This window comes from Clupea harengus, chromosome 18 (genome assembly GCF_900700415.2).
Source record: "Clupea harengus chromosome 18, Ch_v2.0.2, whole genome shotgun sequence".
Classification (NCBI taxonomy): Eukaryota; Metazoa; Chordata; class Actinopteri; order Clupeiformes; family Clupeidae; genus Clupea; species Clupea harengus.
The window spans coordinates 3,141,567-3,160,941 of NC_045169.1; the positions used below are offsets into that span (position 1 = coordinate 3,141,567).

The following is a 19,375-nucleotide window of genomic DNA, read 5'->3' on the forward strand; positions in this document are numbered from 1 at the left end:
AATTAAAGCCTGATCCCTCCCTGTTGTCCGCAGACACACACACTACAGCATCTGACTGGCCCCCGACATGACTACCCTCTGACAGACCGGCAGGGCTGCTACAGCAGGCAAGCCATTTTTGTGACACAGCATCTGAGGGGCACACAGGCACCTCGAGAGAAATATAATTACTTTGGTGGAGTGCCAAGACACAGAGAATGGGGAAAGGGAAACAGAGAGAGGTGAATTAAAATGATGGACAGCTGATGAGAGGACAAGACTGAGGAAACACGAATATGAGAAAAGTAGAGATGAGTGATGAGAAAAGAAAAGAGAGAATGAGATGGGCAGGGAGGGAAGAGAGAGAGAGAGAGAGAGGGAGAGAGAGAGGGAAAGAGAGAGGGGAAGAGAGAAAGAGAGATGAATGGGGATATCACATTCATGATTCAGTCCAATAATAAAGAGTGTGTGTGTGCTTGTGGGTATAGTGTAACCCAAAACTGCTGCCAGCTCACACACTCAGCATGGCTTGAGACTGTGAGGAGGGGTCCGATCCATACTCTCTCTGACAACACAGCTTTCTGCATACAACACTAAAGACAACTGGACACAACGGGTGGTGATTATGCAATACAGTGTGTACATTGCTGACACTGAAGAGAATACGGCTTGGGACTTACTCTGTGCCTTTTCCAGGTCTATGGGACAGTAGGTGTGATTCTTTGAAATGATAGTGTTTTTAGAAAAAACTATCCAAATTGATTTGAATAGTTGAATAAGTGATACAATTGAATATGTGATATAAGAGTATAACCATGTACCGTATTAAAAAATGATAATCAATTAAAACACTATTAATCAATATAAATCTATAATGTCAAAACACCCCTCAGAGAAGATGCCACTGACGGAGAATGAGTGGTGTTGCCCTGACCAGGCAGCAGGGGCGGCTCCTCTGATGACTGAGGGCATCCCTGCCATCTGCTGCCATGGCATTTAAGGAAATGGTCCACTGCCCCTCACCCTAGGCCTGCCCCTGGCACTTGGTGCCACCAGAACTTGTGTACACGCAAGGGAACTTGTTAATAATCAAACTAATTTAGACACACACAAATAGCTGTTTTTACATGTGTCCATGCATGTAGGGGTGTGTGTGTGTTGTATGTGTGTGTTGTGTGTGTACGTGTGTGTGTGTGTGTGTGTGTGTGTGTGTATACGTGTGTGTATGTGTGTGTGTATACGTGTGTGTATGTGTGTGTGTGTACGTGTGTATACGTGTGTGTGTGTGTGTGTGTGTGTGTGTGTGTGTGTGTGTGTACGTGTGTGTGTATACGTGTGTGTGTGTGTGTGTGTGTATACGTGTGTGTGTGTGTGTGTCTATACGTGTGTGTGTGTGTGTGTGTTCGTGTGTGTGTTTGTCTAAATCTATGTAAGCAATCTATTAAACCTCAAGCTAAATTTTGCACAAAAATATTTAGAAAATATTCTTCCCTGTCTTCTTCCAATTCAGTTAGATAACTCAATATTCAGACCTCATTCATGTTTTCAATTCACACATGAATTGCTTCACTATCTCTGACCATGTGCTCCCTTACTCGCCATTTCTGTATGTGAACACAAGGTCACAACAGTAGCGGGAAATTAAATCAGTATGTTCAACTGCAAGGCTTTCAGTTTAAATTGCCAACATTAGCACAAATAAGGTGCAAAGTCTAATTTGTCTATCGGTATATCTATCAGTATGTGTGCTGTTCTAACGATTAACATTTCACATTCCCTATAACATTAGATATTACATTCAGAAAATCCTCAAAAAGAACTTAATTTGTATTTATCATTTGAGTTGACATCTTACCAGATGACCAGATGACAGCAAACTTGTAATTGTGCCTTGGTCCTAAGTTGAAGAATGCCCTTTAAATTAAAATACAATTTACAAAAAAATAATACAATAGTGTTTGAGATGATACATTGCATCTTAAATGTCATCCTTAACTGCACAAAGACTAGAAACGTGTTTAATCAACCAGCAAAAAGATCTGGTCTGGTTATTACATTCCTCCTGTGTTCTGAAAACCTTTTTTCTTTTTCTACTTCTTCCATGTCATCCTGGGTGGACTAGAACGATGGAATAACCCAGAGTTTGAAACCCAGCATTAACTATTTATTATAAAGGTGGACAGGTCAACAAATGGCTGTGTGTGGCAGAAGGCGAAGAGAAACAACAAGTGTATAACTATAAATCTATTACAGACAGTGAGAGAGATAGAGACAGAGCCTGCATTGAGTAAGGGAGGGGAAGGATGAGTCATGCCATTTGGAAAAAGCAGCAAAAGCTTTCACTCTCACCATCTCACAGGCCAGCTTTCATAGAGGGAAAACCATATGACCATGTGTGAGTGTGGCATGTGTCAAGCCACCAACACAAATGCTCATCTCGAGAGGCTTCTACTGGTCATTAGTTCCATCACAGTCTGCCGCCCATCGCTCACCAGAAGCTCCTTGTCAGGCACAACCATCTCTGACACAGGGCCCCCTAGGGCTGTGATAAAACTCACCGCACCAAATGACTTCCTCATTACATCCGTAGCTTAGATTACACAGAGGAATTGTCTTGCACACTCCGTTGCACATACAGTATTACCAAATAATAAAATGCACTTCGAAAACAAAAGTTGCAAATGACGACTGTGACTGAGCACTTTCAGCCAAACATGGCAGCCTTGTCCCTAAAGCGACACTTCATTGAATACAGCCCCATACACAGTACTCACCTTCCTCCTGTCCGAGAATCTCATGATGTTCATGACTTAGCTACCTTGGCTAGTTATCTGATACACGGTGTTGGCTGGTTCTATCGTCCTTCTTCAGAAACCTGTAGGCAGCTGTGGTAGGAAGCGGCCGGACCACAAGCCCCGGCTGCAGCGTGAACACCTGCTTCTCTGGAAGAGGAGGCGGCCCCTGCTCTCACTACACACCAACCACAGGCCACTCGCCCTGCTACTATCATGTGATCCTGCTGCAGCCCACTGCCTCAGAGACTTTACATACACATGGCCTGATGCACAGTGGTGTCTTTACAAACACATGGCCCAATAATATAATAATAATAATAATAATAATTTATTACAGTGCATGAAATGCCCTGTATTGTTATTCCTTCGTTTCTTATTCTTCTACTTCTTATTATTCTTTGTACCGACTTCTGCACTTAATTCAGCTCGAACCGCTTAACTTAGAAACTCTGTTCAAACTTTGGCGCGTATGTCTTGTAAAGGACACTTATGCTATGTATTTTTAATTTTTCTAAACTTTATACTTTTTAAGATATTAAAGAAAAACGAATACAAATTTTCCCATTGACTTACATTGGGCCATTATGACATCATAATAGGGTCATTAAACTGGCTTGCACCTGTGCTTCACTGACACCTGCGCCAAGGTTCCAAGGCTCCTCTTCTCTCTGTCCCTCTCCATTCAACTGTATAACTAGGAATATTAAGAGACACCTTCCATACTTTTTTCTCTCAATCTTTTTTTTTTCACTCTCTCTTTATCTTATTATCCATAGCTACTCCTGTTCACTCTTCTTTTGTTTCTTCTTTCAATTTGTCCATCAATTCCTACTCTTTTTTCAACTTTTGTCAGCTTTCTCTGACTTACTTTCAACCAACATGACTTCCCTAGCAACCAGCATAGCAACCACTTAAATTACCATAGCAACCACCATGACTACCCTAGCAATGCCCTAGCAACCACTTTAATTACCCTAGCAACAACCTAGCAACCACTACTATAATGAAAACTTAGTAACCACCATAGCAGCCACTATGACTTTTGTATTTAAATGTAATTTTTCTGAACTTTACACTTCCACCCTAGCAATGCCCTAGCAACCACTTTAATTACCCTAGTAACAACCTAGCAACCACTACTATAATGAAAACTTAGTAACCACCATAGCAGCCACTATGACTTTTGTATTTAAAAGTAATTTTTCTGAACTTTACACTTTTTAAGATATTAAAGAAAAACAAATACAAATTTCCCCATAGACTTATATTGGGCAATTGTGACATCATAATAGGGTCATTAAACTGGCTTGCACCTGTTAGTGGGGCGGCTTAGCTTCATAGTTCACAAGAATTGTGCACTTTGTGATAAAAGCGTGAAATTTGGTACACATATAGCCAAAGACAGTCCAAAAACAATTAGATATCTGACCATCATGAATTTTCAATGTGGCGGCCTCGGGAGCCATTTTTCAAGATTACAACTTTAAGTTGAATTTTCTGACATCTGTTAATTAATATGAGATTGATTATCTAGTTAGTTATTTTTGCCATATATTGGGAGTTACTACATGTATAACACAAATAAGTCATTCAAATTTTAAGATGGTTGTTATTTTTCAAAACGGCAGAATACTGGTTTAAAGTGAGTAATTGCAACAAATTTGCATAGATATATGATATAGAGGATCATAACATCAAATTACACTTTTTAATTTTGCCAAGATTTTTTTTTTTTTTTTTTACCTACTATTTCTGTGGATGTGCTGGTTCGGTCATAGAGCAGGATGACAAACCTTTCTATTACCTCTATTTCATTACCTCCTGTGGAATGTCATGTGGGGCGGAACATAGCTCTAACAGGGCATTTGCAAGCTCTGGAAAGACAGCCCACACAGCCCATGCAGTCTTTTCCCATGACCAGCAGCCAGTCAATGCATGAAACACAGGAAGAGCAGGAAGAAACACAAGTTCTGCAAGTCTGCTTAGGGCTGGGAAGGTTTGGTCATGCTTTTGCCACCAAAGAATTGGATCCTTATCTCGGGGACAAGATATCCAACTACTCTATAAAGAATTCTCAGGGCAGGGCAGACAAGTAATCAATCAATCAATAAACAGTGTGCAGTTTGTGCAGAAGTGGATCCTTATCTCAGGGAACCAGTTTTTACTCAGCAAAGCTGTGTCACAGCCAGTCAATGTATGAAACACAGGAAGAGCACGTGCCTCATCAGGCCCAAGTCCACCTGAGATTGCATGGGCTGCTAGGTATCACAACTTTTTCCAGTACCATATGCCAACCAAAGCTCATCCGCTGGCTTTAGACCTTGAGCTGCTGCCACCGCCAAAACCACAACATCGGTATCAACAGTTTGGATTATAATTCTCTGGTGACCATGCTGTGCTGCATGAGCCACATGTAATAACATGCGGGTATCAGCTTCCTCGTGTGCATGGAGAAATTGAGGACAGATCAGCTAGGTGTGATTTGCTGAGGACTGCTACATCATCTGTGACAACAAGCTGTTTATCCTCCAGCACATCTGAGCAGAGCATCTGAGAGGAAGGTGGACAACTCCGTCTTATTGCTGTCTACTCTGAGAACATTTTCAGAAAGTTTCTGACTAGACAGTGAAATGACTCGGGGGCCACACCCTTTCGATAGGGAGGGGGAGAGAGCTGTCCACAGTTTCGAAGTTGGCATTAGCACGTTGACTGTTTCCATGTAAAAGGCTGTCAATAGAACTTAATAAAAAGGGTCTCCCTTAATCTTAAGATGTACCTTCTTAACCTGTTAATCTATTTTTATCTTTGAAAAAAACCAGTACATATAACTCTACCCTTTCATAGAGGCATTCAGAAAATGACTGTTACGAAGGAGGTAAAATAGCCTGTAATTTTTCAGTAAAGGACAACAAATTTGAAAAGATTGAAGTCTATATTTTACAGTGCATTAGCAAAAATATAGCACATACAGGGGCGTAACTATAGGGGGTGCAGCAGGTGCAGTCGCACCTGGGCCCGTGGGTCTTCGGGGCCCGTAGCCATGGGCCATAGACATATTTATGTCAATCAAAATAGTCTGAAGGCGGAATATGCAGTACACAGACAAAGACAAAGACAAAGATTTTCTGCGCTTAATTCAGCTCGAACCGCTTAACTTAGAAACTTCGTTCAAACTTTGGCGCGTAGGTCTTGTAAAGGACACTTTCACTCATTTTTCTAAATTTTATACTTTTTAAAATATTAAAGAAAAACTAATACAATTTCTCCCATTGACTTACATTGGGCCATTATGACATCATAATAGGGTCATTAAACTGGCTTGCACCTGTGCTTCACTGACACCTGAGCCAAGGTTCCAAGGCTCCTCTTCTCTCTGTCCCTCTCCATTCAACTGTTATATATTAAGAGACACCTTCCATACTTTTTTTCAGTCCTTTTTTCCTTCCTTCTTTCACTCTTCTTTCTTTTCTTCTTTCCTTCTTCCACTCTTTTTTCCTTCTTTCACTCTTCTTCCTTCTTTCTTTTCTTCTTTCCGTCTTCCACTCTTCTTTCCTTTCTTCACTCTTCTTTCCTTCTTCCACTCTTCCTTCCTTCTTCAACTCTTCTTTCCTTTCTTCACTCTTACTTCCTTCTTCCTCTCTTCCTTCCTTCTTCAACTCTTCTTTCCTTTCTTCACTCTTCTTTCCTTTCTTCACTCTTCTTTGCTTCTTCACTCTTCTTTCTTTTCGTCTTCCTTTCTTAACTTTTGCATTTCATGCACTGGTATTTCCTTCAGGAAATGCATTTTCTAGTTTTATTTGTAATGCACTCTTCATTCAAAAGAATCTCAATATGGTAGAGAGGTCCTTATTATTGACCCAGTCATCATCGCTCAATCTGCCCAATCTGCAGACTCTCAGGGTGATTCAACATCTGATCTAGCCAGACAAGCGCTTTCACTGTGCTGTTACTTTTGTCCTGTTTCTCAACTGTTGAGTTTCTCACCCAATGAAACATTTTTACCACTTTATCACCGGCCATAAACTGCAACACAGCTGAACACAAAACAGCAGATTTTAAAACCTACACTTTGTCAATACTGTCATGATCCACTTGCAGTGCAGAAGTTTACGCCTGTTTTACAACACATTCAGCTCATTTTTTCCCAGAGAATTTATAGATGTACAGAACTTTCTGATTCAGTGTCCTCAGCATTACCTCTTTATGGTCCACACGAGGCTACTAACTTGCAGGAATGAGATTTATTGCTGCAGGGCGGCCAAATTGAATTAGCCAGAATTACAAAAGCTTTTTTTTTTTTTTTTGAGGTAACAGATAATTTGTTCCTGCTGACTACAGGTTAGCTATAGATCTATAACTACAGGTTAGCTAAAGATATATGGTGACTACAGGTTAGCTGTAGATCTATAACTACAGGTTAGCTAAAGATATATGGTGACTACAGGTTAGCTGTAGATCTATAACTACAGGTTAGCTAAAGATATATGGTGACTACAGGTTAGCTGTAGATCTATAACTACAGGTTAGCTAAAGATCTATGACTACAGGTTAGCTAAAGATCTACGACTTCAGGTTAGCTAAAGATCTATGACTACAGGTTAGCTGTTTGCTATGTGTTGCAGAGCAGCCCTGTAATGGAACCCATGAGTCAGAGCTGTACCTTTGGGACTTAGAGGCAGTCATAGTGTAACTCACTCTCTCATTTGTCTCACTTGAGTTCATAGACAAAGCCTTTGAATGCGTACATTAAACACAATGACAAGGTATTCTGCTAAGATGTGCTCCTTATCATAGACTGTGAATAAGTTGGTTGCACCAAACGGCATCTGATAAGTGTTTTTCGCTTTGGAAAAAGGCGTTCATCACAGTTAAAAGAACAGGCAAAGGAGGAGGAGCAGGAGGAACCTGGATGATTGTTTCCCAAACACTGTGAATGAGAGATGGAAGTCTCCACCAATCAATTCACCCAAGGCCAATCTTCGACCTGACAGCACAACAAGAATGACTCACATCATTTGTGTGGGATCTCGTTGAGACAAGCAACCTGACCAGACAAACTACATCTGCGCGGAAAAACGAGTATGGTGTTGTAGAGTAAAGCACAGCTGCACCAGTCCTAGTTTCATCAGTCTCTGAACATCAGTCATCACTTAACTCCAGTCACGTCACGTCACAACAGAGCTGTCTGTTATGGTGACATGGACCGGGAGGTAACCAGCTTGACAATGTCAATGTGACAATGTCCTTTTGAATTCAGCTGCGGAGGTATTTTTAGAGCAGTATAGGGTTACATCGACTTCAATAGGCCGTGTTCCCGGTAATGGCTCAAAAGAAGTAGCCAGGAGCCTTCCTGAGTCGAATGAAATCAGAAAGACTATATATGAGAAGCCTAACTGCCGCTATGCTGATGTGAATCTTGTTGTCCAATTTCTAGCAGATAACATTCCTGATTCACCACAGATCACACTCATACAGGCACAATGGAAAGAATGTATACATTATTAATAGGCAGGCTAATTAAGAGAGAGAAAGAGGGGGTGCAATGAAATAGTTAATAGAGGTGGCCACATGAAAAAAGAAAAACACAGAATAAATGTCACTAGAAAGCTACCTCTTAATGACAGAGGAAAATAGTGTCACCCAATTATAATCAGATGCTGAACATTATAACATACACACACATATACAGACACACACACACACACACACACACACACACACCACACACACACACACACACACACACACACACACACACACACACACACACACATACATACACACACACACACACACACACACACACACACACACACAGACACACACACATCTGGGCGCCTCAAGTGAACAATAGAAGCCTAGGGACTAGGATAAAGTTTGAAGACGTTGTTGTTTTGAAAGCATAAGTGCTTGATTAGCCACTTATTTCCCTACAGGACATATGATGGCCACCCACCACAACCTCCCTCCCACTAATGGTTCACCCAATCAAGCCAACTGGAGCTCATGTCAACTCTACAGAGTTTTTTTTTAAAACTATTTTAAGGATGCAACTAATTCAGATCAGCTTCCCCAAAGAGTTATGTAAGACGCAGCCCAGTGCACCACATGAGCCATAAACTTGTAAGCAGGAAATAAAACACCCACTCCCCTCCGTGCCCCTGCTGCCTGTCACTGAGCATCAAACGTCCAATTAAGATTCCATCGGCATGGTTACTAAATGTACATCTGTGAGAGGAACATTACTCTATGCAAATCTAGTATTTGGAACCTACTCGGTTTCAAGAAAGCTCATTTAATGAGTAAGGAGTTCATTCGGAGCACATGTGACGCATGAGGACAAAGTCGTTAAGGTAATGGGTCGGACGTGGGAGCTTGGAGCTGGGAGCTGGGAGCTGGGAGCTGGGAGCTGAGAGTGCTAAACTCATGACACACGAGTTGGGTGGTGCGTCGTGCAGCGGGAGAGATCACTTACGCCAAACATGGAGCATGATTCACGAATTACCACTGCGTCTGGATCAGGAACAAAAGCTGAGGCAGGGCTGGGTGAAGACAACACAACAACAACACAACAACAACAAACACGGCTGCTCTGCAGTTACATAAATATGAGCTCAGGGAATCTGCTCTCGCTCATCACGACCTCTCTTAACAAAGCACGAGACAAAAAAACTTCTTTCCTCTTCCATCTTGTAAAAATCTTTCTATGCGGTAAAGGTTATTTATATCATTTAAATAATAAAAACAAGGCTTGAATTCCACTTTTAAAACAAGGTTTATGTAAAGAACAGTGATCTCACAGGGTTGTGAGCAGTGCATTAAAAGCAGCAAGAGACCCCCAATAAGCTAATCTAAAATCTAACAATGCTTATGTTAGCCTGTGGAATACAAACCTATATACAAAGGATCCTGTATGCCAACTAATAGTGAGACTGGTAACAACAGTGCACAAATACTGCTAGCAACAGCACACAGGTGGCACACATCCTGGTGAAACTGTATAGGCTGTACTACTACTGAAGGTCACTTGGGATAAAACATCTGCTCAATGATAACATGCAAATTAATCAATAATGTGAAAACAAAACAAAAAATTGATTTGGATAAGCCAATGGACAATATGCAAACCCTCTGTTGACAGTCCATTAACAAGGGCAAGAGATATACGTGAGGTTAAGATAAGGTAAAACTACATGTTAGGAGTTAAGATCGTGTAAAACTACATGTTAGGAGTTAGGAGTAGTTGACCTAGGAGTTGAGGTACTCTGAAGGTTCAGAAAATGTAAATAGCTACTCAGAGTTTGTGGAATACCCATGGTGGGCTCTTAACCTGCATTCCATTCCAGCAATTGCTTTTCTCACACAAGGCAGAACTTTTCCTTTGGACAATTATTATGATGTAGTGTACATATAACACCCCAACTCTCAAGAATAAGTGTAGTGTATTGACATGAGCTCTCCACCCTCCCGCCTACCCCCTTCTCTGATGAAAATGCACACGATGCGGTGTGGTATACGTGGAATGAAAAGAGCTTAAGAAAATGCATTCAGCCATTTTACAAGCCTTGGCCTGACATGAAAGTGAGACTCACAAGGCGTGAGGACTGAAGTCAAAACAACAACAGGTCAGATATTTATGTCCTCTGGGGATCTGGACTTCACCCAAAATATCACTGGGCAAGGGTGGCACTAAAGTATGCTTGTGATTTCTTGACCCATAAAGACGAGTGGCATGAGTGACCTTGATCATATGCTGTCATGGCACTCCAGTAAAAGGTAGTCACAGACCCTGGTGATTCTACTGACTCTAGCTTGCACTCAATTGACTTTTGAGTGTCTCCTTGTCCTCTGCTGATGGTATTTAAAAGGCTGGGATGTGTGAAGAAGTGGTGCTTGTCCTGAGGGTTGCAGAGGCTCTGATAAGGGCCTGGGGGCCTGGGGGCCTGAGGGTTGCAGAGGCTCTGATGAGGGCCTGGGGGCCAAATACAGCACACCTGTTAACCTTGGGTTTTGTTAGTTTGAACTGTGGTGCCTTTGAATGCAAACCCATTTCGGAAAAAGGAATCCCTTTTGCATAACTTCCCCAATCTACTTTTAAACACAACAAACACGCTCTCTCTTACTATTCCATGTACACACACACACACACACCTAACGAAACACCTGGCGAGTGTTATGTAAATAAGCTCCACATGCTGCATGATTGTACTCTATGCCAGTGTGACTAGGACAAAGGTTCACAAAGCTGAATGCAAATAGAGATTGTGTGGAGAACAAGATGAGAGATCTGATCTGAGATCTCAACGGAAACACAAAAAAATCATAGAATGCTAAGCGTGTGTACATAATATATTTCCCGAAAAAACACAATATCCTCTTTGAATTTCGACAAACACACCTTTAGTAAGCAAAAACAAAACAACCGAGTAAAAGAAATGGGAAACATTTCTATGTAAAACAGCAGCTTCAGGGTGTTGTGGGGATGCCTGTCTAAGGCACTCTTGGCATCGTTCCCTCTCCTCCAACCACATCAGCCATGACAGAGGCTGGGGGAAAAAGCTCCGCATGCCTCTCCAAGATAAATGACACAATAGTTAAGCTCCGCGGCGCTCTCCTGAAAGTGGAGAGAATGGCCGCTGTTGACTCACTGACTATTCACACAAATGAAGCGAGAGCATGCAGCCAGCACATGAATGATAGGTCAAGTATTCTTACAGTCAGCCTTGTGCTCTGTGATTCTGACTTTGCTGTGGAGCGCTCCTGTTCCCCCGGCAGTATTTGCTCAGTATTGATTCATCTGCAACACCTACTTGATTCTTGTTTCCAAATGTGACTGAACTGATTAAAATTGATGTCCAGTTCTGAAAGCCTGGAAGCACAAACAGGTGATTCATCGCCTAATCACAGAAAGAGACACAATCTAGGAAGACTCCCACACCGTACGCAAAAACACCTATTTTAAGATGTCTGTGGCGAAGATTATATCCACAATGGCTTATAATAGAATATAAAATAATATAATATAAGATAAATGGTAGGGGATTCCAAGATTACAGGGTTACTGTAGTGTTGGTGTCAGGCTCAGCAGAGAAGCTATTCTGGGAATATTACCAGTGACATGAAATTCCCACTTCATGTGTTATTCCAGTGAATGACTTGGATGAATCCTTCTGTTTGAAAGATGACTTCTTCAAGTGTTTCTTCCTATTGTCTTGTCCAATGACAAGAATGCCACTGAGAGCAAACATCAAACAGCAGAGAGAACACTAAAAAGTGTGTCTCAATATACTTCATAAGTAATTATTTCCTGCCTCATAGAATGATTGATAGCTGGCTACTTTTCAATGTTAGATGACTTGTTGATGTTTTTTCATAATAAAGCATTGATTGCACCAATGACTCAGAGACTTAGAGATGACTCATCGCTAAAAAGGGAGGTATCTATCATTTAGCAGGTAAACTGTTTGAAAAACAAGCAGCTCCCTCCCACTCACTAAGGATAAAGAGCGTATGGCTAATTGCTAATGGCTAATTGCTGCTCCGTGCTTTGGTGTGCGCCGATAAAGAGTTCGCGCCAACCAAACCAGCAGATCTGAAGAACTCAGACCAAGTGTGGCTTCGGCACTGTCGTGTGGTTACATGAGGAGGCAGAGCCCCACAGAGTCTGTCGAATCGTATTACACTCAAACTCATTCAGCAACTCTTGCTGCCTGCTGGCATATCGGACACTAGACACAGCATGTTGTCCCAGAGAAGTACAGTTCTCTGTGATTTATTTACAGAGACAACAGAGTAAGTGGCAAACAGAATTGCTTTAAATAGTTCTCACCATATTGTAGTAGTGTTGTGTAAAAGGCTCACATATGAGCGTACAAACCCAAACAGCAAGTCAATATTGCACACAGAAGTCGAAGAGCTGATAAACTACCTATGAATTACAACTAGCCCAAAGGAGGGTAGGAAATGAAAGGAAGGAAAGGAAGAGGGAAAAAGGAAAAAAAGAGTGGGCACAAAATAACGGGAAAGGTCCGATCCAATGCGACTTACATGGGCATTCTGCGGAGGCAGGGGATCAAAGCAGGGTCGGCCAATTGGTGGGCGGCAACGCTAAGCGCTGTACCACTAACACACAATAAAATACTTAAAACATAAAACACTTTTACAAAATGGGTGTAGTATGTTTGGCAATGCTATTATTAACACTCTTTCGGTTAAAGGAAAGCAAGGAAGCACTATTCTGAGAGGTATCAAAGCCTCTTGTTCTTTCTCCCTCTCTCCCTCTCTCCCTCATTAAGTGTATGTAATTGTCACCAGTCATCCACTGCCGACCTTCCCCTAAGATAAGCACTGTCCTAATAAATGCACAAGTGCAGAGCAGATAAGGGAGACCCTCCAACTCTTCCTCCTAATGAGGCCACTCTAATAAGCCTGGACTGGGAAAAATGCAAAGCCCCACATTCTCACTTCATCCGTACCACAACATAATCCAACCAGGCGATCGATGCTGAGGTTTATGAAACGGGGCACGGGGCACCCACTGGCTTGACCTCCGAGTGCTTCTGAGACCCTGGATGCTATTGGAGACCTTCAAGAAATGAGCCCTTCTCTGTCACAGAGATAAGCTTGTTTCACACAGTCTTCAAGCCCTTGCTAAAACCATGCCAATGAAGAATGAAGAAAAGCAAACTCCAGCTATGGGATTAGTGTTATTCAGATTTACCTGTCCAAGATCTTTACCACATCTCAATTTGTAGGGTGATTCTGCTTGTCTTTACTTGTTATTTGTATGTTGTGTTACACATACACTAAATGTGTTTGTTGAGGGTGTAGGTGGGTTTGTATGAATGCCTCTGTGAGAGAGGAATCTTTGTTGTTTGTGTGAAGACTAGAGTTAGTGTGTGTGTGTGTGTGTGTGTGTGTGTGTGTGTGTGTGTGTGAAGACTAGAGTTAGTGTGTGTGTGTGTGTGAAGACTAGAGTTAGTGTGTATGTGTGTGTGGAGACTAGAGTTAGTGTGTATGTGTGTGTGGAGACTAGAGTTAGTGTGGCTGAGTACAGGTGCACATGTGCAGTGCTTCTCACAGTGTGTGTGTGTGTGTGTGTGTGTGTGTGTGTGTGTGTGTGTGTGTGTGTGTGTGTGTGTGTGTGTGTGTGTGTGTGTGTGTGTGTGTGTGTGTGTGTGTGTGTGTGTGTGTGTGTGTGTGTGTGCATTCCCATTAGGTTAATGTTGCTGTCAGTCAGAGAGAGTGCGCTGGAGTGATTTATGACTCTGCATCAGCCGACTGAAACAAGACTGAAAACCTCAAATAGGACTGTGAGTGCCTGCTGTGCCTGCTGTCCCTGTGTGCACAGCTCTACCATGTGGTGGTTCAAGCCAAGCCTGCTATGAACAAACCCACTTCTAAAATATCCTGAAATATATACATAGTGTGTACAATATACGGTACGCATATCAGGAATAGTGTATCGTGACTAACATGGCTCAAGATTAAACTGTGTGCAATCCTGTTTTCTAGTTTTTTTATGTGTTTATGTTTATGTTTCTTCAGGAGCAGATGTTATGAGTTCTAGTACAACTCATAGGGGTGTATATAGTATACTCATAGGATGTTATAATATACTCACATCGCACAGCACAACTCTGAATGCTGACCAAGGTCATTTCAATCAGTTACTTGCACTTGTTGAGGCCAAACAAGTGCATACTCCATTTCAGCTGCTTTGGGAATAAAACAAAACCAAGGAAAAAGCTTACATGCTTTATATTCTTCTATTTTAGTGGAAATGATTGGGAACCGGGTCTGTCCTTCCTGGGGTGTTGAGGTTTACGTCAACACCTGCTATCTGTGTGAGGAGAGAAAGGACTTACAGGTAGACAGCTCCCCTGGGATGTCAGTGCAGAAGCGAAAATTGGATGTGCTGCGACAGTGTGCTTCAAATTCACTTGAGCTGTCAGATGGTGAAATGGTGTTGGTAAAAACCATGTCATCAGTGCATGAAACATTACTATTTCCTCACGTCTTTAGTTGAAGTCGTTCATTTCCTTCCTTCTCTTTCATTCACATTTTTAAGTGTTGAGTTTGTCATTTTCTCATGACATGAGATGGACATCATGCACTCTGACTGAGCGGGCGCATTGCCTCAGTTTCAAAATGGAGTAAGAGTAAGAGTAGGCAAAGGAAGTTGCAGCTGATGCTGTATTGGATGTGATCCAAGAGGCCGCTAAAAGCCGCTAAAAGCCACTAAAAGCCAATCTTCTGTTCCATAAGCAGTAATGAACACACCTTCACACAAACACACGCACACACGCACGCGCGCACACACACACACATACACATACACACACGCACACTCCACACACACACACACACACACATACACACACACACACACATACATACACACACCCACACACACACACACAGAGAAAGACAGTAAACAGAGCACACACCAAATCACTAAAGAACAGGAATCAGTCTGACAGACAGAGAGAGATACAATAGCTGCTCCTGCGCCTGTGTTTACTCCCATCCCCAGTGGAACACTGTTTCACAGAGGGGCATTCCTTCTAGGCTGTTGCCCCACAGAGCCACACCACCGCTCTCCAACTCCCGCTTGATCTCGCGCCGACGGAATCATAAATAATGTACTTTCTGAGCTGTGGCACAGGCACAGACCTCTTGTGCTCCTAGTTAACACACTTACTCATCTCATTCCACTTCCCGTGGACACAAATGGAGTGAAGTTTTCATGGCACAGATGTGGTGAGAACTATGCAGTGGGATGACGGCCATGTAAAGCGCAGGACTGATGATCATCGACTGCAGCTGAAGCTAGAAGAGATCTGTCCCCGACCGTGGCATGAATCTACTGCATCCACGCCAGATCAGGGCCAAATTCATTCCAGTGTCATCTACCATCTGTTTACAATTTCCATGCACCCACTACCACAATCAGCAACTCAGCTTTATGGCTCTAGGTCTATAAGATCAGATTGGAAAGAGGTAGAAACATATATCTGATCAGCTATGATAAATGCTGTAGGATAAGGAGCATTATGGCGAGACAAACCTGCAGGGCTAATGATCTCATGACTAACTTTGTGACCTCTGACGAAGTGGAATCAGTGGAGAAAGAAAATGTGATTGGTTCAGGGATGATTCATGGAGCAGCAATGCAGCCTACAGTCATATGTGCTCCGTTAAACAAACTTCAGTTCAGATTTTCATTATTCGAGGAGAATAATTACATACATCCGAGCTCCAGGCTAACAGACCACATTAAAGTATGATATCGTCAAGGGCTCAGTCAAAATTGAAAATGATTTGTATCATTGACATCCTGTCTCATTTCCCCCCCCCTAAAACTGCTTCCTGAGGCCTGCGGTTCACCAGCAGGTGGCACCAAACCCCTTCTCACCGGGCTATTTCACACTAGTGTCGTCAGCAACACTCTACTACAGGAATGTGTCAGCCAGAAATGACCGGAAACGTGCTACACTGATGACAGTGAGTGGGTATGAAACATACTGGATTAACAGTATTGCCTGTCATTTGATACGGTCTTTACTCCTAGCATGCCAACATGCATTCATTACACCAAGGCCAAGGTAGCAGAGGAATATGGAGAAGCCTGTTATAGTGAGGAAGACGCCCACAAGGAGGTTCATGGGAGAGACAATTGCATAAAGCATAGAGTAGACCATGCTGCGCAATTTACATGATGACAAAGGGACAGAGGTGGGCATACAATATGAAATGGCAACTTGGGCAAGTTCAAGAAGTACTGTATACACTGCATGAATGTTATTTAATACGCACAATGAAGTGGCAGCTGATAGAAAGAGATGGATAATTATATTCCCGATTCGAAGTCTCAGTTGTAATTATATGTGCTCATGCAAACACATGCAATCATTTATTCAGTACTTTTTCCCTCACCCCCTCTCTCTCCCATTACGTCTCTGTGTCACGCATAGGGACAGCCAGTCAAATTAATACACACCCACACCCACCCCCACCCCCCACCCCCCCCCCCCCCCCCCCCCCCCCCCCCCCCCCCCACACACACACACACACACACACACACACACACAAACACACACACACACACACACACCACACACACACAAACACACACTCTAAGCAAGCACTGGCAGTTCAACCGCAAAAAAACAACATTAACTGAGGTCACTGCCAGCCTTACAAAGGATGGTGAGGATTAAAACTCTCGTTTGCGTCTGATTAAATAACTCATGCAGCACTGCGCACATCCGCCGCGGGTAGCCTGGCACTCTCGGGGCAGAGTGCGTTCTTTTTCTCCGCGCGCAGCACCTCTCCTCTCCGCAGGCTTTAATTGCAGGTTATCATTCCCCTGCAGCTTGCTCACGTCCCAGCCCAGACACACGGCACAGTATCAGAGCACAGAGGAAACGCACAGGGTCTCCTCCCAGGGGCTCAGAGCAGCAGCAGGGGCTCCCGAAGGTTAACCACTGGGTTTGGGCCACAGACTGGTACGCGGCAGAGGGGATCGTGATGGAGCTAAACCACGCGGTGCTCTGATTAATGAGGTGGAAGGAGCGATCAATGAGGGAGACATAACGCAATAAAGTGATCACAGTGAGAGTGCATGGAGCTTGTGCCATTATCAGCATATGTGATAAGAGTGTGGTATTTGAAAGGGTTGGCAAATGGAGGGGGGAACGCATGGACGTGTAATTCAAAGAGACGAAGGCTCCTTCTAGCACCAAACATAGACTTGAGATTATGGAACAATCTCTCTTAGATGTTATGCCACACAAACACAATCACACACACACACACAATACAGAGGTTGGGCACAAAAAACCCTAATTTGAAGTGAATGTTAGGAACGTCCTGTTTATAAAGTCTGGAAAGCATTGCGGATGGTTAGGAGAGCAGCCCAGCCGGCCTTTCTGGAGGAAAAGGACAAAAAAAAAGAAGTAGACGGTCCGTCTGCCTGCCAACCCACCTGAAGGCCTCACTGAGTCACATCTCCAGAACACTGCAGGTAGCTACAGCAGCGACACTGCGGCTGCGTCTCTCAGACTAGTACCCATGCTAACACCATGGCACACTGCACATACGAACGTCCATCACGCCGTGACAACCGACATTTGCCTGTGAAGTTATGAGGAGCTGCCTCTTCCGCCGGCCCGGGCTATAATACATCCTGTTCTCCCAGCCCCAGGCACTGAATCATATCTGCTTGTATGCAAACGCCAGGGCCCTCGTTTGCCTTGCCAAATGAGATTTCACACTGAGGCGAGCGTGACCACACTGCACAGCCTACACTGACGTGAAAAATGGGAGAGTTTATGGCTCACTCTACGGCTTCCTATAGCATATACGGTCTCTGTTTCTATTTTATATTTCCAGTCTTTTGTAGGCGCCTGGCAGTGTAATTTCCGTGTCTTCACATGGGCTGCACCAAATCAATGAGATTGCAACCAGGGCATTACTTAATGTCAGCTGAGACAAAAAAAAATCTGGAATAGCCTGAACTGGGCCATAATTAATCAGATTACTCCAGGGAAGACCTATCTATCTTGAAACACTTTTTAAGAGGAGAAAAAATACGTCTGGTGCTCTGTTTCAACTGCTACAGAGATCCACATCTTTGATTCAAATGGAATACTTCCCAGACCTGCGGCCACAGTGTCCTGGATAGAGACCCGGAGACAGGACTCCACGCAGGACTAATGTTGTTATCTCCGTAATAAATAGTCCAATCTCTATCTGCTCAGAGCAGTTTGGGACGTACTGCCTATCATTATTCACTTCTCGATCAATACGCCAACTCCTTTAAGTAATTATGCCTCACAGAACAGCCAAAAATGAATGTGAGCGATGGACAGGTCCACCTCCCGTCTGTGTGGTAGTCTGATGACTCACGTCTGGAATATCGTTCCTTTTAGAGAGGAAAGGGTGTCACCATATGGAATGAAATGATAAAACAAGACCACATGAATCCCTGGTATCACTGGTTCATATATGAGCTGTACTGCTCTCCGTTTTCTGTACACTACTCTACACACCCATTTAACAAGTATATATATGATATGTGAATTATAATCAGTAAAGTACACTACTCTACACACCCATTTAACAGAGTATATATATGATATGTGAATTATAATCAGCGAAGAGGAGACACAAGATGTACTGAAGCTTTGAAATGTGGACCCTTTGATGAAGACCTCAGTGACGATGAAGACCTCAGTGACTCTTTCTCATTCATAAACTACCTCCAGTCTCTTTGTCACTTTATTATATGCATGAGGAGCTTTTTCACAACACCACACACTAAAGCTGACGCTAACCATATAAAGGAACTCCTTCAGCACAACATAAAAGCCCACTTAGACCTACAATATCATTCAACTGCAAATGCCTCTGTCTGATGAGCCGTTTGTTTTAGCTCAGGACAGCGAAGCATTCAATTTAGTAAATGTTTATTGACCATCTGTGTGGCCTTTGTGTCCTTTCCTAGGGAACAGTTCCAGCCATGGCAACAAAACCAGACATCAAACAGCGTCTTTCATTATGGCTCTGCTCCTACGAATAAAAAGCAATACAATTCC

General features: G+C 42.9%; 1 protein-coding gene across 3 annotated transcripts in view; it reads right to left on the minus strand.

The window, feature by feature from the left end:
• mctp1a (multiple C2 domains, transmembrane 1a) overlaps positions 1-19,375 on the minus strand; it is a 147,053-nt gene that overhangs the window by 122,263 nt on the left and 5,415 nt on the right. The window contains exon 1 of one of the 3 annotated variants that reach the window (XM_042710486.1): positions 2,754-2,950. The exons of the other annotated variants lie outside the window; for them this stretch is intronic. Within the exon in view, the coding sequence (XP_042566420.1) occupies positions 2,754-2,786 (33 nt within the window). The 5' untranslated portion in view covers positions 2,787-2,950. Of the gene's footprint in view, positions 1-2,753; positions 2,951-19,375 lie in introns of those variants that run through there. 3 annotated transcript variants of the gene reach the window in all.